We start from the raw sequence: 23,593 nt of genomic DNA, 5'->3' as shown, positions 1-23,593 counted from the left end.
ATATTAATTATCTCAATACCTTATGCTTCATTTCATCAAGAGGTTTTATTCAACTTCAGTAATTGCTCTGTTTGGCAAAAAATAAAATCTGAAGGAACATTGAAACTCTGTTTAATAATATTGACCCATGATAAAAATTTTACTTTCAAGTAGAATAGGAATGAACTTTGTCAAGTTTTAACAAATTTGGAAGTGGTGAGTGGTAAAAAAATTTTTCTCAGAATTTGGATTAAACGTTTCAAAACATTTGAAGTCTACCAGCAAAATATAATTTTAAAGATATATCTTTCCTTTTAAAACACACAAAAAATTTTAGTATAAATATACTTTTTATATATATTTCATTTAAATACATATGCTGTGGATACACTTGCATTAGTTATACGTCCTGTAAAGAAAGAAGCCTAAATGATAACAAAAAGCTCATGGCCAATATAATGATCAATTGGGAAAGGTCTGCCAGTGTTTCTATCAAATAAAATACAACTCAATAACAACAACAATTTTTAAAAGCAGCTTTTTCACATTCTAACGTAAAAATATTTCTTTTCAGAAGATATTTAAGTATAATTTTTTCAAACTGGTCGTTTTTATTTCTTACAGTTGTAAAAATGTGTTGAAACTAATAAGAATCTGTTGGATTAGACTTTTAAAACAAAATCCTGCCAGTTCAGTTTTCTCCTGGATTTGGTGGAGAAGAGAGATGGGGAGAATGTAACTCCAGTGAGAAGTCTTCATTGCCTTTTTCAGCAAGCTCATGCATCCTCCCCTGTTACATAAAGGAAGGGCAGGGCAGGACATAGAGACTTCTCTCCCCAAAGCTGCTATTTTTCTTTCCCCACAAAATCAAATTTATTCCAAGTATAGTTTCATTTTTTGACATTTTATTACAAAATATTTTAAACATACAGGAAAGTTTGAAGAACTGTATAGTTTATACTTAGATACCCATCACTTAACTTTCTATAGCTAATAATTGACTATATTTGCTTTATCACATATCTGTCTCTACTCATCCAGCAATCTAACCATTTCTTTCTTTTTTGGTATCTGGCAAAGTAAGTGTTATTTAACTCTATTGCATACATGCTAATATCTAAACTTCTTGTTTGCATGTACTACTATGCTAAAGCCTTTACAAGTTAGCCCAGGCATTTCCTGCTTCTTTCCCACCCTACCATCTTCCGCGTTTACTCAAACTTCATTCACATCAAACTTCTTACCCATCATCTGACCATAATGTGGAGTTTTGCTGCCTTTACACATTTAAAAAATCTCTATGGAGAATGTCATTCTTCTTTCTTTTTGGCGTTTATTTATCCTTCAAGATCCTTGACTGTCACCAGTTCACTGAAAAGTTTTTCTTGTACCTGCAAGCAGTTTGCACCTGTCCTCCCAGGGAAAATGGCCCCGGTTTGTAGCATTTGCAGATTTTCATGGTATAAATGTTTCCCCTACAGCTGATTTGAAGCTACCAACATTACTGACCATGGAGTTAAGAAGGAGTACACTCAATATCCTCTTACCAGCTGACAGAAGCCAGCTCCAATGTACCACTGCTACTTTCAATATAATATTTGTCACGGTCTATTGTTGTTGTTCATGTGATCTCTGAAAGCAGAGGCAATGCCTCATTCATATTTCTACTGCTAGCACATGGCAGGCTGTATAGTAAAGGAGTCACAAGAATATTTGATGAAGGAATGATTTGGATGGTAATTTGTACTCTACATAACACTTTCTGCACACTGCTAATTCAGGTGTAACTGAAGAATTCACAGTAGTAGCTCCATAGTGGTAACTGAGCTGGAAGTCAGAGCCAACATCTGTTATGTGTGGCAGATACCCCAGGTGGTAAGAATCTGTCTTCAGCCAAGCACTTGCCCCCACTATCCGTGGTGCAAATGCCTTTTTCCAGTTCCTTTCTAAGGCTGAAATCTACCCTGTGGCATTGCAACAGTCACTTAGAAGGCCATTTGCCATAGATATCTTAAAACTTCATGAGAAGTTAGCAAGGTGCTAAGTTAAGGGCAAGAAGGATATGTATTAAAAGCAAATCTTTAAAGATCCCCTTGGTCTGTGTACTAGCCTCCCCCATGTTGAGGAAAAATTGAGTTTTCAGGGTTGCTTAGATTCTGGAAATAGTAGCATGACACCCCAGGCATAAAAGAAGATCAGAACTTAAAAAGTTGAAAGGAGAGGCCAAAAAAAGAAGTGATTATTATTTGAAACAAAATGAAATTTTACTTAAAATTACTATTTTTTCTAACATATGAAATACTACCTTTCAGTTTTGGACTTCCAAGTTGAAATAAGTGATTATATGTTTTTTTAAGTGGAAAGAAATCACCACAGTTTTCATTTAAAAGGTATTTTATGTGTCTTCATTATTTAATATACTGAATTTTAATTTGAGCTACTGTGGTACATTTTCACAACTTAAACAGAACAGTACCAAGAATGTTTAATATGACATTATCTTTGCATGTTGCAGGTAGTAAAATTCTGAAAAACATGTACTTATTCTTGATCTTTCTGTTTAATGATGGACTGTGAGGATTTGGAATGGAATAAGTTTTTGAAAAAGAGTTTTAATGATCTCTGGAAAATACCGAAAACCTGGAATAGCAATACTAAGTATAGTATACCAGAACATTTACATCTGAACTTAATTCTCTCCTGCTGTTGTTCAGCTCCTTTACATTGAATTACACATCAATCCACATATTTTATTTCAGTATTATAAATCTTTGTGAGATTATATATGTGTGGTTAGAGCTAATTTTGATTTTGATTATATGGAAAAGATTGAAGGTACTTTTCAGGATAAAACATTCAGAGAATAGTTTAATGTCTCTTCTTACTGTCCATGGTCAGGTTATTTTACTTTTTGTGTAAATATATTTCAGTTTTATAAGAGGGATAATAAAACTCCTTATCTGGGTTATTGAGAAATTTTTTTTTTTGAGATGGAGTTTCACTCTTGTTGCCCAGGCTGGAGTGCAATGGCACAATCTCGGCTCACCGCAACCTCTGCCTCCCAGGTTCAACCGATTCTCCTGCCTTAGCCTCCTGAGTAGCTGGGATTACAGGCATGTGCCACCACACCCAGCTAATTTTTTTGTATTTTTAGTAGAGACGGGGTTTCACCATGTTAGCCAGGATGGTCTCGATCTCCCAACCTCGTGATCCGCCCACCTCAGTCTCCCAAAGTGCTGGGATTACAGGCGTGAGCCACTGCGCCCGGCCAAGAAATTTGAAAAGGAGAGTTTTTTTTTTTTTTTTAATTAAGAAAAGTGCTAGAGTGTGTTGTGATTCACTATTTATGGGGAGCACAACTACATATACATAAAGTAGAATATCTTTTATATGCTCTCTAATCATTCATTTTATCTGAAAATATAAGGAATAGTATACTCACTGTGAGAATGTTCATTTTACATTTAAAATTTAGTATGTATTTGAGCATTTTTCTGATCATCAGCTTATACCAAGCTAAGAAGCACAGCTTTACATAATTTATTTCCCTCCTTTTCCAGCATAGTTTCTTACTTTTCATTGCTGTAGTTATGATTTTTACAAGTTTTTTATCAGAAATCTTCTGTGAGATTATTCTTCATATATATTTTTTACTTATTTGATTTTATATGTTCCTCCTCTCGCCTCACTTAAATACATGAAGTTTTATTTTTAGACGTCTTAGCCACTCCTATGCTGCTTTTCTTGTTGTGCTTCTAAATATAGTGACCAGTTTTGGAGCTCTCCCAGTTTCCATTCTTTGTGTTCATTGAATTGATTTCATGATCTGGCCATATTGTTTATTGGAGAGAGCCAGAATATTTTCCCTTACTCAGCACATCATGACCCCTGAGTTCACAGGTCAGTTGAGGTAGGGAATTTTAAACATGGAGTAGTAATAGGACAATGTTAGACTGAAAGCATCATTGAATGGAATAACTGAAATATATATATACATGTATAGGAAGACCACCCTAAGGGGACTATTTGCCATCCCACTTAAAAAAAAAAAAAAAAGAAAAAGTCTTTTCATGGTCTCTTGTTCATTAATCATCTAAAATCCAAGCACAGAGAATTCAATTTTAGATGGTCTCCAGAGCAGAATTTGATGTATAATCTTAATTACAAATCATAGATAATTAATATTGTTTACAAAATCAGAATACGATTAGAGGCAGGGATCCTGCACACACCCTATTTTCCTCCCCAGTGTTCTGACCGAGAGACTAATTAATAATTCAAGGAACTTACAGTGAATGAGAACCCATGGTTTTGCTTAATTATCAGAACAGCTAGATCTGAGAACAGCTGTCTCCCACATGGATAGAAACTTATTCCACCCATTTGCAGGTAGAATAGCTGGCAATAATAAGTCCTTCCCATTGGATATGTTGAAAGGTGCCTGCCATGGCATAGTTGCCACAAGAGAGGAAGAAATGGACACAAATGTAGGCTGTTTTCAGGGCAGAGGGAAGGTGGGAGGAAACCAGCTTGCTGGTTTTCACACACCCTCTGGGGAACACCCATGCACCTATGAGATGGGTTTGTGTTAGCATCACCTCTGAAAGATTACCCACCCAGGCAAAGAAAGTGATCCATATGTTTTCACTTTCTTGGAGTGGAGGGGAAAAAAAAAAAAAAAAAAGCAAAGACCTTTTTTCTAGCCATTTCAAAATTGTGTGTGTTGTACAAGTTTTCTTTCTCATGGAAATGTTGGCATATTAATTGATCCACACAATCAAATAGATTCCAAATGGTGTTCATAAAAGCCCTCTAAGGGAAACAGTAGAAATCTTTTTTTCAAAACCCTTCTGTGAAAGCTTGCTGTTACCACAAATTATAATAAAAGACCAAAACACATACCAGTTATCATCTATAGACTACCGTCCCTGAGCAAATTACGTGACTCAAACTGTTCATTTGGATTAGGAACATTTCTGTTATTATTTAAAAAGAATATTCTGTTGTATATCTATTAGAGGCAGTAGAATTAGACGATCTGCTTGTGTTAATGCTTTCTATAAAATCCCACATAATGAATAAAAAGGATAGCTTATCCATTTTACCTTGGATTATAAAAATCTTGACCAGGTGCGGTGGCTCACACTTGTAATCCCAGCACTTTGGGAGGCTGAGGCAGGCAGGTCATTTGAGGTCAGGAGTTTGAGACCAGCCTGACCAACCTGGTGAAGCCTGTCTCTACTAAAAATACAAAAAAAGTTAGCTGGGTGTGGTGGCACATGCCTGTGCCAGCTACTTGGGAGGCTGAGGCAGGAAAATCACTTGAACTTGGGAGGCAGAGGTTGCAGTGAGCCGAAATCGCACCACTACACTCCAGCCTGGGTGACAGAGCGAGACTCTGTCTCAAAAAGAAAAAAAAAAAAATTTGTGAGGTATTTTTTCTGTTTTATACTTCTTCCAATGTACCTCGGGAATTAAAAGAAAAAATAAAATGGGCTCATTAAAGTATTATTTTAAAACATTATTTTAAAATAATATATTTATTTGTAACAATAATCTATGTAATTAATTTTTTTAATTTAGAAAATGTAACAAGTGGTAAGACTTACCCAGAAAAACCATGCATAACTTTCAAAAATAGTACTAAAATGCAAACCATGGTGCCATTGTCTCTTACTAAATCCAATTTAGCAGTTCTCTACTCTTTTCTCTAGAACTCATGAACCAACCAGAAAATGAAAGAGTATCAAGTACTCAAACAATCATCATCAAATAATTATGAATGATGTTGCAAGGCAGATAGGGAATTAAGAGACTTCTTAGTTTAATCACATCAAAGGAGAACTTTTGGAAAAGCAGTTTCCTAAAGTAGTTTTCCCAGCATGGAGACTGCAAATGAATAGAAGATGGTGATAAGGCACTTAACTCTTCCTCCCAATGAGAGGTCTCTGTATAAATAGAAAAGAAGGGGAAAGTCAATTGGAAGAGGAGGATAGGAACCTACCCCTCTCTGCTCAGTGATTTTCCAGTTAGCTTCTTACTCACCTCCCCTCTGGATATCTCGAAAGTTTTTCTTTGGCACTATGGGGACCTCTCAAAAATCACATCCTAGTATTGGTGGCCAAAAGCTTAAATTTTCAAATTTGATTTACAGATAAATCCTCTTAAGGGGGAAAAAAAATACTGATTTTGCTTACTGGAGTCTGTTGTATGTGTAAATGTGTAAAATCAATTACAATTAGATAAAAAATTACTGACCACTGAACTCTGTTTGAAAATACAGGTGCAACAGCTGCAGCCCGGAAAGAGGTGATAAGGAACAAGATCCGAGCAATAGGCAAAATGGCCAGAGTGTTCTCAGTGCTCAGGTGGGTGCATTTGTACTCTGTTTTTGTTTCAAATTGTATTATGTGTCACCTAATAAATACTTTAATACTTTCATCTGGTAATTTAAATATTTTACTAGAGAATATTTGTCTTTTTTTCCTTTTAAATTAAAAATTGAGGAAAATTAAATGAGAAATTGTCAGTTTCTCACTATTTTAGTTAAATTGCAATCTACTAAATTATTTCTGTTAAGAAAGTCTCGAATTGCATCACATTTTATTCCTCTATTTGCTATAGGACTTTAAAACATTGATTTCACAGTAGGTTGAATATCTTAGGAAACAGGAAAAGCTATTGTAATTTTTTTTGTTTTGTTTTTCGTTCTGGCTCGTGGTGAAAGATGTATTTATCAGACACATTTCACTAGATTTCTAGGAAATGAACATCAGCCATAAAGCTGTTCATGTGAATCTATGTTATTCTAATTATTGAGAGAAAAATTACTATGTTTCAATTTCCATATAGTAGTATATTTTGTAGATTATGAATCATATTATTATTATTAAGCATTAATTTAGAAAACAAATATTTTCTTGAAGGAAACTCCAGTTATTTCTAAATAATACAATGTAACATTTCTCTTCAAAAGATTACTTTAAAATATGATATATTTATATGTAAGGAGTCCACAGTCAATTCAAAATGATACATATTAGCGAGTAAATAGGAACACCTTGGGAAATATTACATCTACAATTGGATAATTTAATAATCAAATTTTTTGCCAAATTTTTGCCCCAACTCTTTCTCATAGCGTATCGACACTGGCTCTTTTGATTTATCCTCTTGCTATTTCTATCCTCTTCCTGGTACAGTCACTAAAGAGTAACTGAATGACTTAATACCAAAAGAGGTAGCCATGAGAAGGATGAAAAGCATTATCGTGCTCTCTCAGAGACACCACATCAAAGGCAGTGAGAACTCTGTGGTAGCCAGCACAATCACGACCAGCCATGTTCAAGCGGAAAATAGGGCATCATTGCTCCCTTCCGTTATTGAATGAGGCTACCTTTGCTCTATTGCTCTACGTTTCCAACTACATTTTCAGGGCTTATTCATTCATGCCATAAGTAAATATAGTGAAACTTAAAGCATTGATTATGTACCATGGAGAAAAGAAATAAGGCAATATAGAGATGGAGCAAGTGGGAGATAAAGAACTTCTTTTAGTGTGTGGTCAACAAAAAACTTTCTGAGTAATGGTATTTGGGCAAGCATAGGTGACCTTCATGAAGAAATGAGGTAAGGGAGTTCAAGGCAAAGACAATAGCAAGTGCAAAGATACTTAAGTAAAGACAAAACTGGCAGTTTTGAGGACCACAAGGAGGCCTGTATGGCTAGAAAAATGTTCTGTGGGGACAAAGGCGTATATGAAGGTCATAAGCTTAATTGGAATTCTGAGTAAACACTTGTTTATTTATTGTGCCTCAGATTTACCAATAATGCTTTTATTTCTTATTCTGTCTGAAGTCTCTGAGGGAAAGTAAAAACAGCTGTAGAATTTCCATGACTATCCCGTGATAAATGGACTATTTGAACCCAGTGATCAGTGACTTGACTTAAAATTGCACATGTTAATAGAAAATAAAAGCAAGCTCTATATTATTGTTTTTCTATAATAAAAGCATCCATAACACATATGCAGAATATAGAGAGATCCTATCCAGAAAAAAGTAAGTTAAGCTTAGTAAATAATGATTGAGCATTAACTGTATACCATGCACTGAATTAGGCAATCTAGATACCAAATTGGAATGCCAGCCAGATAGACAATAAACTAACAAAAGAAAATAAAGTGGCCGGGCGTGGTGGCTCACGCCTGTAATCCCAGCACTTTGGGAGGCCGAGGTAGGCAGATCACAAGGTCAGAAGTTCGAGACCAGCCTGAGCAACATGGAGAAACCCTGTATCTACTAAAAATACGAAAATTAGCCGGGTATGGTGACACGTGCCTGTAATCCCAGCTACTCAGGAGGCTGAGGCAGGAGAATCTCTCAAACCAAGGAGGCGTTGCAGTAAGCTGAGATCGCGCCACTGCACTCCAGCCTGGGCGACAGAGCAAGACTCCATCTCAAAAAAAAAATAAGAAAAAAAAAGTGTGTGCTAACTACATGAATAGATACCCTGCTGTGGCATTAGACAGGAAGGAACCTTGTGTTTCCTGACTGGAGTGTTCATAAAGAGGTTAAAATTGGAGGAGTGCTGTGAAGGATAGGCTGGATTCCAGGGCAGGGAGAAATGTGGTGAAGGCATTCCTGGAAGTGGAAAAATTATCAGGAGCACAGCCACACAATCCTAAGAGCACTATCAATGGCATCCTTTTATGGGGCACTTGCTAAGTGCCAGGTTCATGCCCCATGTTCTGCACATTTGACAATAATCAACACAGGAAGCTTGCAAGGTTGTGGTGACTTCACTTTCCTGTGAGGAAATTGAATCTGAGAGAGGCTAAGCAGAGTGTCCAAACTCACTCAGTTGGGGAGCAACACTAATGAGAGTCTTACTCAAAACTGTGCTATGTAGTCTAGTATAAATTCTAAGCAATACTAGTAGTCTAGTAATGAATTCTAAATGTATTAAAGGACTGACTAGCAAAAGACATGAAGGTGAGTGAGGAATCTAGTTAAAAAGGAGACTGAAAATATACTGAAGTCCATATCCTTGAGTGTTTTGAATAGCATGTTAAAACATTTAATTTTTGTGTGTGTAGGCAATCAGGAGTTGTAGAATTATTTTCGTGAGATTAGAGGCATGCTCTAACCCATGTTTCACTATACATGTTAATTGCAACGTGAAGATTGGCTAGCAAGGTGACGTATGGATAATGAAAAAAGTGAATAAATATAAAATAAAATGTAAATTTAAAAAAAAACCACTTAGGAAGCTTTTGAAGTAATCCCAGCAAAAGGCTGGACCAGGCTATGGGGGGAGAAGTGCAAAGGAAAGGACAAATACAAGGAATTTGGGAAAACAGGATGTGATTAATGAATGTGGAATGTGGTACAAATTTGTCAGGTATACTTGCCCAACATGTTTCTTACGTTTTGGAAATGTGCAACCTTATAAGGGAACCAGAAAACTGTCTTTCAGCAGTCCTTGCAGATAAAATACAAGTCTGTTGCCTAGGGTTTGCCAGTCAGATAAATGCATGTAAGCAAGGCTTTGTTTCAAATTGAGCATCATGAGGAAGCAGCAAGGCAGGACAGCAATTGTCCTGTCAGGTGTGGAATCTCATGGGCCAGCAGTGGAAGAGCTTCCACCTCAGCATTTTGGGAGCTAACTACACAGCATTAGTATGAGCTCTGGCATTGGCTATGAACATCAGTGGCAAGCCTTTCATGGAGCCCACCCCACAGTATGAACAAGTACTGTTACCCTTCCCAGCTACAGAGCATCGAAGCCCAGTCCTCTGGATCTGTGAGCTCTCTAATACCTTTAATATATCTCTTTCCTGTTAAAATTAGCCAGAATAGATTTCCGGTGTTGGCTGTGAGAACCCTTACCTATATGAGAGGCTACAAGAGAGAGGAAATATTCCAGAATATTCTACAGGGGTTCCAGTCTATGCCATTGATAGGATGCCATTGTCTAAAGAAGAGGAAGTACTTTTCAATTTAAATACCTAACAGGTATTTATCGGGAAGAGTAGGATGCACTGAATTTGGCAGAGCATTTATGTAGAGGCACTTAGAAATTCTGCCCTGGAGGTTCAGAGAGAGGCAAGGGTTAGAAATGTAGACATAAGGCTGGGTGCGGTGGCTCACGCCTGTAATCCCAACACTTTGGGAGGCCAAGGCGGGTGGATCATGAGGTCAGGAGATCGAGACCATCCTGGCTAACATGGTGAAACCCCATCTCTACTGAAAATACAAAAAAATTAGCTGGGTGTGGTGGCAGGTGCCTGTAGTCCCAGCTACTCAGGAGGCTGAGGTAGGAGACTGCCATAAACCCCGGAGGCGGGGCTTGCAGTGAGCCGAGATCGCGCCACTGCACTCCAGCCTGGGCAGCAGAGCAAGACTCCATCTCAAAAAAAAAAAGAAAGAAAGAAAAAGAAATGTAGACGAGAGTAAACAACACAGAGACAAGAGTACAGCAATGTAAGCTGATGGTCTTGCTAAAGGATAGCGTGAAAAGTGAGAGGAGGAAAATAAAGAATTCTTCAGAACATTGCTTTCCAATAGAAATAAAATGTGAGCCACATCTGTCATTTTAAATTTTCTAGAAACCACAGTAAAAGGGGTAGAAACAGAAACAAAAGAAATTATTATAATACAGTCTGTTTAACACAAATCTCCAAAATTTTATCATTTTGACATTTGATCAATATAACACTTATTAAAGGGACATTTTCTATTCTTATATTTGTACTACATCTTTGAAATCCCATGTGTATTTTACACTTACAGCACATCTTAATTCAACTAGTCATGTCTCAGGTGGTTAACAGCCACATGTAACTGGGGCCTACATATTAGAAAGCACGGATCTGGAGATAGAAGAAAAAGATCAGCCTAGGAACTGAAAAGATGTCAGAGAAGGAGGAGGAGAAGCAGGAGAAAAAAGCATTACAACACCTAGGGCAAAGAGTCTTTCAGGACGGAGGGCATGGTCATCAGAGGAAATTACTGCAGAGATATCAGTTTGAATGAGAATTCAGCAGAGATAGTTGGAATTGAAAAATGAAGAAGCTGCTAGAAACCTTTGAGGGCATGGCTTCCGTGTGAGGCAGGAATGGCAGTCACAATTACGGGAAGTAAGGAATGTGGTTGAACAAGAAAGAAAAAAAGAGCAAGGAAGGAAGGAAAATGACCATCTTCTATGCTGGGGCTTTTGTAACAGTATATCATTTAATCTTCATGGAAATCCCATAATTACAGTTGTGATTTTATAGATAAGGAAACTGAAGCCCAAGAAAGTTAAATGATGTCCCAACATCAGTCTTATGACTGAGATGTTAGCCTGAGTGTGACCCCCACAAAGATGTGATTTCCCAAAAAAGATCTTCCTACTGTTGGTACAAAATTAAAATTTTGAAGATTAAAAAGAATACTTCAGATTACCAGAAAAGTTTTGTAGGTAAAAAGCTAATAATTTACTTGGCTTTCTCAGAGCATTATGGGTTGTAATTGTTTTTTTTGATGAGTCCCATGTTTTTGGGGGGTTTTTGTTTTTTTGTTTTGTTTTGTTTTTAAGACAGTCTCGCTCTTTCGCTCTGGCTGGAGTGCAGTGGCACGATCTCTGCTCACTGCAACCTCCACCTCCTGGGTTCAAGCAATTCTCATGTCTCAGCCTCCCAAGTAGCTGGGATTACAGGAGCATGCCATCACACCCGGCTAATTTTTATATATTTTTTAGTAGAGACGAGGTTTCACCATGTTGGCCAGGCTGGTCTCAAACTCCTGGTCTCAAGTGATCTGCCCACCTCTGCCTCCCAAAGTGCTGGAATTACAGGTGTGAGCCACGGTGCCCAGCCTGAATCCCATATTTAATACAGGATTTGACACAAAGATTTTGTATGTAGGAATTATAATCACTCATGAGGCAAAAGCCATATTTTGAATATGAATGTAAAAGAAAATTGTGTTCGTTCTTTAGAGGTACTCCCAATTTTCCCAACTCATATTATCATTCAATGTATTTCTTCATGGGACCTCTAGTGGTTTGACAGACCACAGAAGCTTAAAAAGTTTGAAATACATGCATGAAAATAAACAATAATTAATTATCTCAAACCTATTATTTTTAAGTAAACTTTGCAGTAGAGGATACAGAAATCTAAAATATGGATTAACATTTCCATTCTCCATTCCACTTTTACTGTTTTATTTTTGGCAAATATTTTTGAAATGTGAGCTATGTACGAGGTACTGTTCTAGTCTGGGTGCTGTGGATGCAGCAGTGATTAAAGCAGACAATAACCCCTGCTCTCATGAGGCTTGTCTAGCTGGGGGAGGGGGTGGGGGCATGGCAGGAGGGGAATGGAGTGGACAGGAGACCAGAAATAAGCAAGTAAACACACTGTATCGTTTTTCAGGGGTGATAAGTGCCTTAGATAAAAATAAAATAGATAAAGGGAGAAAGAGTAGAGAAAGGGATTATTATTATTTTAAATGGCATTCCTAAGGAAGTTCTTGCTTAGAAGGCGATATTGGACCAAAGATTAGAAGGCAGAGTGGGAGTGAGCCACACAGATGCCAGGGCAGGAGGATGACAAAGAAAGTGCAGCGCCCCTCAGTGGAGTGTGCTGGGTATGTCTAAGGAAAGTGGACATTGGTAGGAAATGTTGACCAAGAGATGGGTGCGAACAGGAGAGTGTGGGGTAGCTGTTTATTTTAAGGCCTTTGTGAAACCTCCCTTTCACCCATCAGGAGAGGAGAAGCCATTAGAGAGTTCTGAATACACAAGTGACAGGATTTGGCATAGGTATGAAAAGCCTCACCCTGGCTGCCATACTGAGAACAGCTGTGGGAGGAGGGGGCAAGAGTGTGACTCGGATGGAGCAGAGAGACCATTCGGAAGGCTCCTGCAATCCAGGTAGGTGATGCTGGTGGTGAGCAAAAGAAGGAAGTCACAGAAGGCTGTATTTTGTATTATTTTATTTATATGAAATGTCCAAGAGAAACAAATCTACAGAAAGTGACTAGAAGTGATACAGGGCTGAAGGAAATAGGGAGTGACTGCTTAATGGGTATGAAGTTTCTTTTGGGGGTAATGAGAATGTTCTAAAATTGATTATGGTGATGGTTGTACAACTCTGTGAATATATTCAAGACCATTGATTGAATCCTAACAAACACTTTAGGTTAATTCTGTGCCAAGTTTATATCTCAACAAAGCTGTTGTCAAAAGAGATGCAGTAGTAGCCTTGTGAGAATGGTTAAACTAGAAATATTTTGAGGGTAGAGCCCTCAATTTTTGCTGATATAATGGATATAGAATTAGGATGAAAAGAGTTAAAGAGTGATCCTTTACTCTTAAGTAACTAAAAGATGGAATTGCTAATTTCTGAGTTGAAGACAGATTGTAGAAGCAGCAGGTATGGGGAGAAGTTCAGGAATTCTGTTTGAGTCACGTGAGACACCTTCGTAAAAATTTGGAGTAGATAATTCTACATACTAAACTCTCTCCCTGTGTGTGTGTGTGTGTGTGTGTCTGTATGTATGTATATATACACGCAAATATATGTATGTTTGTGTATATGTGTATATATACAATTTGTATTTTAAAGACTTTTTTCTGGTTATGTAGGATTGCAATATTGCTATGTGGAAAGAGTGAGTGGTTATTTAGTCATGGTTATTTAATTATGAGGATTTAACAATTCAAAATGATTAATAGTGTCAAGTAATTAATATAATTAAAATAATGATGTACTTAAAACTGATTGTAAAACAATTGTCATGCTGAGTAAGAAAATAATTTTATATTAGCAAATCAGTGGGGAAAGTGACTGAAAAAAAAATCTGGGAAATTTTACCAGTAGGTTTATTGGCTACTTGCCATTATTTTATGTGTTTTTCATGTAACATCTAAATTACTAAATGCCTTAATTTCTCAAAGTCCACTGAATGTAATTCCTGATTCCCTAATCCACAAATCAGATTTTTTTTCAATCTCCATATGCTCTGTTTTTTTATTCCGTCAAATCAAATCACTTCTACTTATTTTTGCTGAGCCTTGGCTGAAAAACTTAACATCAGCCTTCTCTATGGCTCACTTTTAACATACAGAATGCACAACAAACACTTTGTATTGAGATGCCTGATTACAAAATCAAAATGGTTTTCTTTATCTTCGATACTCAAAAGAAACAGAACCTCCCTAATTGGATAATGTAAACTTTATTGTAGCAATCGTTTATGGAACATTACTAGTATATAAATAATTTAAAATAAAGTATGTTAAAAAAATTTAAAAAAAAGATCTGGAGAGCCAAGATAGAGGGAAATGTGGGTGCTTATATGCATTTTTTTCCTTTGAGTCATTTCTTTTTCACAAAAGAAATTAAAAGTTAATGTCGCCCCTCATTGTGCCTTCCAGAGAAGAGAGTGAGAGTGTGCTGACGCTGAAAGGCTTGACCCCAACTGGCATGCTCCCCAGCGGAGTACTTTCTGGAGGGAAGCAAACCCTGCAAAGCGGTAAGCAGGCTGATGGGTATGACTGTGTGCTGGGGCATCGCAGTCAGCTGTGTCATTAGAGCCCTGATTTATTCATTCATTTAAGCTCTGTCTTGGTCTTCAGTTCTTCTTCTCAGCTGGCAGAAGGGCTGAAACCCCAATCAGTTTGATCAGTCATGTCCAACATAATAGCTCCCTCATTCTCTGGAATGTGGTCTTTACTCCACCTTTCCCCCATTCCCTCATTCACATGTTAATCTACATATTCAGCCTAGCTACAGGACAACTCATTTAGGTTGCCTACATGCACAATAGGTTTGACTACTTTGAGCCACTCCGTTGTCAAAAACAACTTTTTAATCACATTTTAAATAAGTATTCTGGTTATCTGTTTCATTTATGAGATAACACATACACACACAACCACTAAAATATACCTGTATGTCTAGATTTTCAGGAGATGATTTCATTATCCTCTTGAATGGAAATTGGAAGCCATTTGTGTCTTTTCTCTGATTTATCAATTGAAAACAAGAGACTGAATAGAACCACATTTTATTTTTGAAAAAAGAGTAACATTTCCTTTATAATACAGATTTTGTGTTAAAATGTGTAGCTTTCTAGACCTGTGCCATCCAACAGAGCTCTTTGTGATGGTGGAAATTTCTGTATCTATACAGAAGCCACACATGACTGTTGAGCATATAGGGAATATAACCAAGAAACTAAACGTTTTCTTTTATCTAATTTATATTAAATTTAATTAAAATAAGCCAGGAGGCTAGTGGCTACCATGTTAGCAGCACAGTCCTATATATTCTTTCACTTTTGTTACATTTGTTATCAATTTTAACTACTATTATTATTACATACAGTACAATTTTAACAATAGGAAATTGCTATTAGATGAGGCTTTAACAGAAAAAAATTAAAATGAAAATATGCTATAACATTTTTCAAAACATTCTCGGCCTCTTGCTTATTTTCCTGTATCTTTCTTTGAATCTTTTTTGTATTTTCTTTTCTGTCCCTGCCCTTCAACCTAGAAAACTCACTATTCTCATTTATATTATTCAATAAACTTCTACATGAAGAGTAATGATCAACTTCATGAATATAGTATTGCTGAATGATCACATCATGGCTGCATCACATTAATTGTCTTTATTTTCAGATGAATATATTCCGAATCAGTGTCTTTTGAGTTTTTACAAAAAGACAAAAATTTTTAAATGAAGGTAGGAAGATACATAGTATTGAGAAGTAAACGTCCCCTTTAAATTTACAGCTAGGAATTATTTTAACAACTTTAAAAAAAAAAAACACAAAAGTTTTTCTACCAAATTAAATATCTTACTAAAACATTAGCATAAATGGATCATTTACATGTCCAAAATGTACCGTCTACCTAACTGACTGAAATCTAGTTTCTGATAAGCACATTTTAAGGCACAGCAAGTGTATTATCAGAAACTGTGGGCTTTAGAACACATTTAATAGTGTTCATTTAACATTCGCTTTAGAACATTTAATAGTGGGCAGTACATAGTTCTAATATGTCAGTGCTGGTGTGATTCTGGATGTTTTGCTTTACTTTTAAACTTACGTTACTTAAGTTTTTCCAGTTCTTTGTTTCATTTCCAGATTTTCACTTGTGTTTTTACTTAGGTTATTTGGTTTTCTTTTCTTTTAAATCCATTGGTTTGTGTTTTTCTATGGTTGAACCTACACACAAACACACATACACATAAAAGACATATGGGTTGGAACCTTTCTATATGGGTTTGAAAACTTACTATATATTTTAAACCACATACATTGATACGACTCCAAAATGTATTGCCTGATGCCCTTCAATTTGTCTAAAAGGGTAGACTACTTACAACTTTGCTATGTACTCTCTCTCCATGGTGATAACCATTCTCCATTTTTATCATAAGGAATCTAGAATCCACCGTAAGTAAGTTATAGTGCACATTTTGCAGTTGCTGTAGTTTTAAAATCTTGAATTATAAGAAAAATGCAAATTAAAGTCAAGGGGTAGAATTTTAATATTAAACATTTTGGAGTTACAGAGAAGTTTTGCATTTTAAGATTTCATTAGGGAAGTATAAACTAATCTTAATAACATAGAAAGACTCATATACTTATATAGTGGAAGTTTAGACCCTAACCTTATTACAAAAATTGCTGATAAAGCAGTGGGCTTTTCAAGTTCTGCCTCTGAAATATGCTGTTTCTGTATATTCAGTATTTAGGCTGCCTATTCTTTAAAATGCTGATAGAATTATTGCCACTACTGGCACGTTACCACTTGATTTGTAACATTTTAAGAATTTTACTTCCAAAAAGGATATTCCACTAAGGAAAAGAAAACATAATTGGGCTTGCTGGAAAAAGAAGTCCAGATTATATCATTCGTTTCCTTTTTTCCTTTTCCTTCACCCTCTTCCTACCCACCGACCCCCAAATCTAGTAATGCCTGATGTGTTTATCTTTAAAGAGTCACATCCATTATCTCCTTAGACACCCTGACTTTTATTTTTCCTTTAAATTTGAATCTCCCTGCTTTTCCATCACATCAGGAAATAGTGCTGTTTAATATTAAATAGTGTGAATGATCCCACTGATATTGTGGCACTGCTTCAAATTCTGCCATTTTGTCTGGCATTTTAAAACTAAATCACCAAGCATAGCAGAGGTTATATAGTATTCTGTGTGAGTCAGAAGCACAGTTGAGATTTATATAATCTCTTATAATTCAGTCCATGTAAAAGAAATTTTCCTAAGTGTTTTCCTAAAGGGTTAATTGTTTGTTATTTATTTAGTGGGCAAAAACCAAAACATTTAATTCAGATAGGCGTATCCAGCTCATAAATTAAATGTATAATTTCTGTGGCATTTTTTCTTTTTTTTTTTTTTTTTTTTTAGCATTTCTGTTTTGTTGTCTGTGCCAGAATCTAGCACTTACAGGAACATTAGTTCTCTTAGCTCCTTTGATGGTCACTGATTTGTTCTTAGAGTTAAAAAATCCTCTGCTCATTTTTCTCATTCATTTTGCACCCCCTTTCTTCTCTTCAGCTACTGTTGAGGCTATTGAGGCTGATGAAGGTAAATTGGCCAGTCCCCTTTCTGTTGTACCTGCAACAGATAAGGGCTCTGCTGGGTGTATTCATTTTTTTGCTGTAGCTTGTACAGAGTGTGTGGGTGTTGAGCTAACAGTTGTGGCTCAGTATTAACCAAAATGTTCTTGCTTTAAAGGGGAAAATGTCCTTCTATGGTTTGTTTGTTTGTTTCTTTCCCTTAAAGCTATGTTTGACTTTTGTATATGATGAATAGTATAATCACAGAAAACAAAAGGATTATATATTTTGAATGATGTGGGGTGGGGGTTATGGCAGCTGTTTTGACCAGTAGCTTATAAAACAATAATCTTTGAGCTGAACCATGTCCCTCCCTCAAATCACTTTCAGGCAGCACTGAAGAGAATAAAAATAGCCATCTTAATTCTAGTCTTCAGAAGTTTGTAGCCAAAGGAAAAAAATGTTCATTAAAATAGTGCTTTGTTGTAGTTCAACATTAATTTGTATCTCTAAAAAATATTCCAACATGAGACAGCTGTATATGAGATGAACAGTTCTGGTAATCTTAAATCAAATTGTAACCTACTGGTATTTGTATGAGAATTAACACCAGCAAAATATTATAAAAAGTTCAAAAGCATCTAGTGGCTGTGGAAGTGGCCGATGACAAGAATAGCGAGTATCAAGTAGCACTCAATTGATGAATGTGTACTGAGTGTCTGCTTTGTGCCAGGCACTGTACTAGGAGCTGCAGGGGACATCAAGAAGTGTCCATCTCCAGCTGTGTTCTAGCACTGCTCAAGGACAGTAGAGTCGACCCTTTAGTATTTGCTTTTTACTTGACTGTTGTTTAAATATATAGTTATAAGAGAATTGCATATCAAAATAGTTTTTAATATTATACATACCATATCCTTTGGAAATTTCAAAAATAATAATTTGAAGTTCCCCTTTAAAACAAAATTCTTCAGTTGTATTTTGTTCTTGCAAGGTAACTTTTTTGTTTTTCTCAAAATTATGTGCATATGGTCCTTTGGTGTGATATAAAAAGTGCCACTTTAGACTCTTCCAATTTGTACATGATTTGGATATGGTAGGGGAAACAATAGCACTGTAAGAGAAAATACAACTGCTTCCTAAATAGCAGTGAATAAACTGCTATTTATGTGGGAATTCTCTATTCCTCTTGGCAAATTCTAATCTGCAGTGTGCATTCTTGTTGATAGTTTGGCTGTTTTCTGTGGTTTCTGTGACTCTGTGTTGTGTTAAGTATACTACCAATGTAAATTGCTAATACCCATTGTCTGACCAGCAACTACAGCAGAGCACATTCTTCCATACCAGGATGACAAAAATGATTAGAAATGGAGCCCCATTCCAGAAGTATCCATTGTTCTAGCTAGATTTTTAATTTTAACACTCCCACACTATTGGCTTTTAAAACCTAGAAATTTCACTTTTACCATTTAAATTAATTAAATCATTTCATAAATGATAATGATGACAAACTTTTATACCTGTTAATTATGATGAAATTATATTCACAGTAGTCTAAAAAAGACAGTAGAGTACCACTTCATGCTATTCTTTTGTATTTCAAAATAACTGAGTTAGTTTTCAGGGTGGGTGCTCGTTAGACAGCTCTATTATTTTGCAATTTATTACTAAATTAGAGAAGAATTAACAAGCTTTGCTTTGGGCCTTGGTCTTTCCCCATTTTCCCATCTTATTCCTCTCACAGTTGACTAATCACCATTATGCTAACCTTTAAAATGCAGAGGGGGGGAAAAACTATTTCTCATCTTTTAATGAGTATTGAAACAACTGTGTATATCTTTTAGGAATCTCATCCATACTAATAAAAGGCACTGCACATTTGTGTAGGAGTGGCTGGTAAAGTTTCAGCTTGAAACTGCTTTCCTTTTTTTTTTTTTTTTTTTTCCCCAAATAAGGTTGGGAGGATAAAGGTACCATGAAATTATCCTTAATCAGCCATGGTGATGCAGCCCAATTGAGCATTGGTGATTGGCCCTGAAATATCTGGCTTGCACTTCACAGGGAGTAAAGCAAACTGATGTCATTGGTTCCCCATTTATGTGTTTTATTTGCAGCTCACCAGTTGGTGTACTCACTGAAGAAATCATTAAGTTTTTTGTACAAATGCCTTACCTATCTCTGTAGCACACTAAAGATTACTTTTTTAAAAAATCAAATATCATTCCCACTTTGAGAATTCCATGTTTTAATTGAATAGGACCAAAACCAGTTCAATTCATTTTTGCTAAATATTGTGAAAGGCATTTTTTTTCCTTGTTATTATTTAACCATCACTTACATCTACATTGATCTACTGAGTTTTTCTTTCATTTAGGCAGTAATGGATACCAGATGAACATCAGTTTGACCTGTTCACTGCTGAAGGGCAGACAATACGTTTCTACCTAGTGACCTTATCTTGATTTTTTTTTTTTTTGAGTTTCTCTTACCTTGTCACTCACTCCACATGCTTCCAAAGTTAAGTGGAGACAGGAGTTTATAATTTCATTTTTTTTCATGTCATCATTGAGTTGCTTGTCAAGAAGTTCTTTCTGGGATTCTGAGATGGCATGGAAATGCCCCGGTTAATTCCTTTTAGCTCCTGCTTTAAGCCCTTTGCTAGGTTTTTAGGTATAGCAAACATACTGATTCCACTGAATTTGCCATTACCTAGCACAATGGAGGAATACAAAGAGGGACATGCTGCAGCCTGTCTAGGTTAAGGTGTTTGATGCTTATGATGTGGCCAGTTGATGCTGGTTCTGGAGGCTTGTCCCTGAAAGCAGCTTTCCTCTTTATGTGTCCACTTTGGATTTCTTTGATCTAAACTTTCATGAAGACAGGAGAAATGCTTACATCTTAATAACTTCAAGAGGACATTTTGGTTGGCAAGAGACATTGGCTGTTTTCAAACCTTTGGTTACTTCCGAGTATGGTAAGGAGTCTGTTGTGTGGTGTGCAGGTCCCGTCACTTTGTTCTTCACTGAAGGATTCCCTCTCACTGAGAAATCTCTAACATCACCTGCTGCAACAGCTGTGCCCTTTGTTTTCCTTTGGATAATCCTGGTTTTCTTTTTTTAATGATTTTCTGTTTAGCTATCAAAGGATTTTCACCACAACATAAGATCACTAGCTTCGAGGAAGCCAAGGGCTTAGACCGAATTAATGAGAGGATGCCACCTCGCAGAGATGCCATGCCCTCTGACGCCAACCTTAACTCCATCAACAAGGCTCTCACCTCAGAGACTAACGGCACGGACAGCAATGGCAGTAATAGCAGCAATATTCAGTGACCACTTCCTGTTCACTTTTTTTTTTTTTTTTTTTTTTTTTGAGCTGCGGGGCATGATGGGGATTGCTGCATATCAGCAGTTGGATGTTCTTGCCTCTGACAGTAGCTTATTTGCTCTGGGGGCCAGGAATTGGATTCAGTTTACACTATCATTAAAAAAGAGGGAGAGAGATAATAAACTATATTTTGGTGGGGATGGTGATTAAACACCTCTTTTGGGTATGCCTTTTAAAAATGCTTATAGAGAAAAAAAATTTTAAAAAGAAAGCTAATGCTAGTATATACTGCAATGTTAGGGGAATGAACATGTTTTCCTACTGCATTGGGGACTTCTAGATAGGTTAATGAAAGGCCTTTTATTCTGTTACTGGACATGAAAACTTTGTCTAATTTCTTACTCTATTGTACGTTTACAGTCGCAGCACTAAAAATGGATGACATCAAACATTTTTAACAAAATGATGTACAAACTAAGGACTATTTATTGATAATGTTTTGCTACTCTTGTCAGACAATGGCTATAAACTGAATTAGGCAGTCTTAAAAAAAAAAAAAAAACAGAAAAAGAAAAAAAAGAACGTTGCAAATTTGTTAAAATGCCAAAAAGGACAGTTTAATTTTGTACAGATTATGCTTACCTCAGGTTTCTTTAGTGTGCTTGAATGCCCTTCTTTCCATATAACACTTATCTTATTAATTTGGCAATGGAATATCTTTTCTTTAAGTTTTAAAAAAACTGGAATAATTATATCTATCTTTTTTGCTGTTTATATTTAGGGGTTTTTGTTGATAAAATCAAGTCTTGGTTGTGGCTTGCTGAATTAAATATTTATGAGTGGTGCATTTTTAAGTATAGTGAACAAGACACCATATTAAGTACAGTGATAAAGCATCTATATTCTGTAAAAAAAAAAAAAATCTGCCTATGCATGTTTTTTAAGAAAAAAAAAAAATGGCTGTATCGGCCTGTATGGGACTGTAATGCGCTTAGTGGTCTGACATATACTGGAAATGTATGTATACTGGCGTACTTTATATTCTCTAAAATGCTTAATGCCTTTGAAATTTTGTAATCAAAAAAAGCTTTGAAAAAATCTAAAGGGGAGAGTATTCTTTAAAGTTTTTAACATAAGCTTGTCAGTGCACATGTAGATGGTTAGCATGTTTAGCAAACCTTGTGAAATTATAATAAGTTTGTAGTTACATGTGAAACTCTAAATGCATGGTAACTGTTAATGTCATAACAGTTTAGTTATTTTGTTCTGTTCTGTCATGTGCCACAAAATATGTACTTTTTTCACTTTTTTCCCTTTGTATATCAGTTACGGGTTACAACTGGTTCATTCTGAAAACAACAACAACAAAAGTCCATTCATATTTTTTAACAATTGTATAAGTGCCCAAGTAATTCACTACAGCCTAAAGCCTTGCCTTTGTAATTTGACTTCTGACATGTTGGCAATCAAAGCATGCACTTGTAACAATGAAAAAGAAAAAGCATTTTATATTACTACTCAATAAAATGTGCATGAACTTACAGAATTCTCATCCTTCCACTGAGTCCGCTGAAGGGATTTATGTGCACAACCACCATGTGTCTTCTAGGTGCTGGCCCACCACCACACATCACAGGCTGATTTCCACAGGCTTCTTCCTAGGGGCCTCGTGATCTGAGGGGTGGTGCCTACTTCCACTGTAAGAAAGAATCTTGGTGGATTTGTGTCTCAAATCAGATAAGAGAAGTCTATTTAAAGAGCAGATGCCATCTTCTGGCTTCCTCAAGGAGCCAGTTAAAAAACCAGAGCATTCCTTTTTATTGAAAAATAAAATTAATTTATCAGGTTGTTTCAGTTGTATTGGATGCCCTATCTGCTAAAGCAAAAAGTACTAGGCTACTAAGTGCATTTTCATCACAGAAAAGAGTTGCATTTGTATTAATAAGAAATTTGTATACCCACGCTTCAGCTACTATCTAATCATCACCCGAAGATTTAAGATACACCAAATTTCAGTTTGTTTGTAACATCGTTCATCTTTAGTGCACTTTGTTTTATATAATAAAGTATGCCTGTTATATTAAATAATAAGAATATGGCAATTAGCGATATAGCATACCCAAACAAAGATGTTGTCGATACAGTCTGGCAAAGACTATCCCAAGGTTATTTTAATGAATTCAGACATTTTTTCCTGTGGATATTTCTCCATCCTAAAAAAAGTGGCAACCAAGGAAAATATTTAGATGCAACTTACTAGAATGATGTGAAAGAAATGGTGATTCTGGTATCATGGTGTTTATTTTCTTTCTTATAACTGCAGAGAAAATATCCTGACTAAAAAAAATTCATTTTTTTGGATTCCTTTCTTTTACAAATTGTGCTGAGGCAACTATGGCATAGAAATAAACATTTGACATTAAAATAAGCAGTTGATGTGAGTATTGCTTGGTCTTTCTGATGAGTGGTTAGGAAAGTAATACTGTGTATTTTTCCATAATCGTTTGGTCTCTCAAAAAAAGTTGATAGAGAACTAGTTATTTCTTCAAAAGGGATAACCTTTCTAGACCATCAGTTATTAGGTTTCTCTCCTTCACTTTTGGAGAAATTATAGAAATCTTTAGTTGCTCATGCCAGTGTACCTCTGGTTACACACACAGACACAGACATACACACAGAAACAACCTCCTGTCCCCCGACCTC

General features: G+C 36.1%; 1 protein-coding gene across 2 annotated transcripts in view; it reads left to right on the top strand.

Annotated features, from left to right (window-relative positions):
• The window catches only part of PPP3CA (protein phosphatase 3 catalytic subunit alpha), a 323,280-nt gene extending 299,962 nt beyond the window's left edge, over positions 1 to 23,318 (top strand). Inside the window, exons 11-14 of one of the 2 annotated variants that reach the window (XM_003829946.6) lie at positions 6,263 to 6,347; positions 14,407 to 14,504; positions 17,565 to 17,594; positions 20,699 to 23,318. In XM_003829946.6, the coding sequence (XP_003829994.1) occupies positions 6,263 to 6,347; positions 14,407 to 14,504; positions 17,565 to 17,594; positions 20,699 to 20,895 (410 nt within the window). In that variant the 3' untranslated portion in view covers positions 20,896 to 23,318. The remainder of the gene's footprint in view (positions 1 to 6,262; positions 6,348 to 14,406; positions 14,505 to 17,564; positions 17,595 to 20,698) is intronic. The other variant, XM_003829947.6, reaches the window with a different exon arrangement.
• Positions 23,319 to 23,593: the final 275 nt, after the last annotated feature.

The sequence above is a fragment of the Pan paniscus genome, chromosome 3 (assembly GCF_029289425.2).
Source record: "Pan paniscus chromosome 3, NHGRI_mPanPan1-v2.0_pri, whole genome shotgun sequence".
NCBI classification, from domain to species: Eukaryota; Metazoa; Chordata; class Mammalia; order Primates; family Hominidae; genus Pan; species Pan paniscus.
This window is presented reverse-complemented; position numbering and strand designations above follow the sequence as displayed.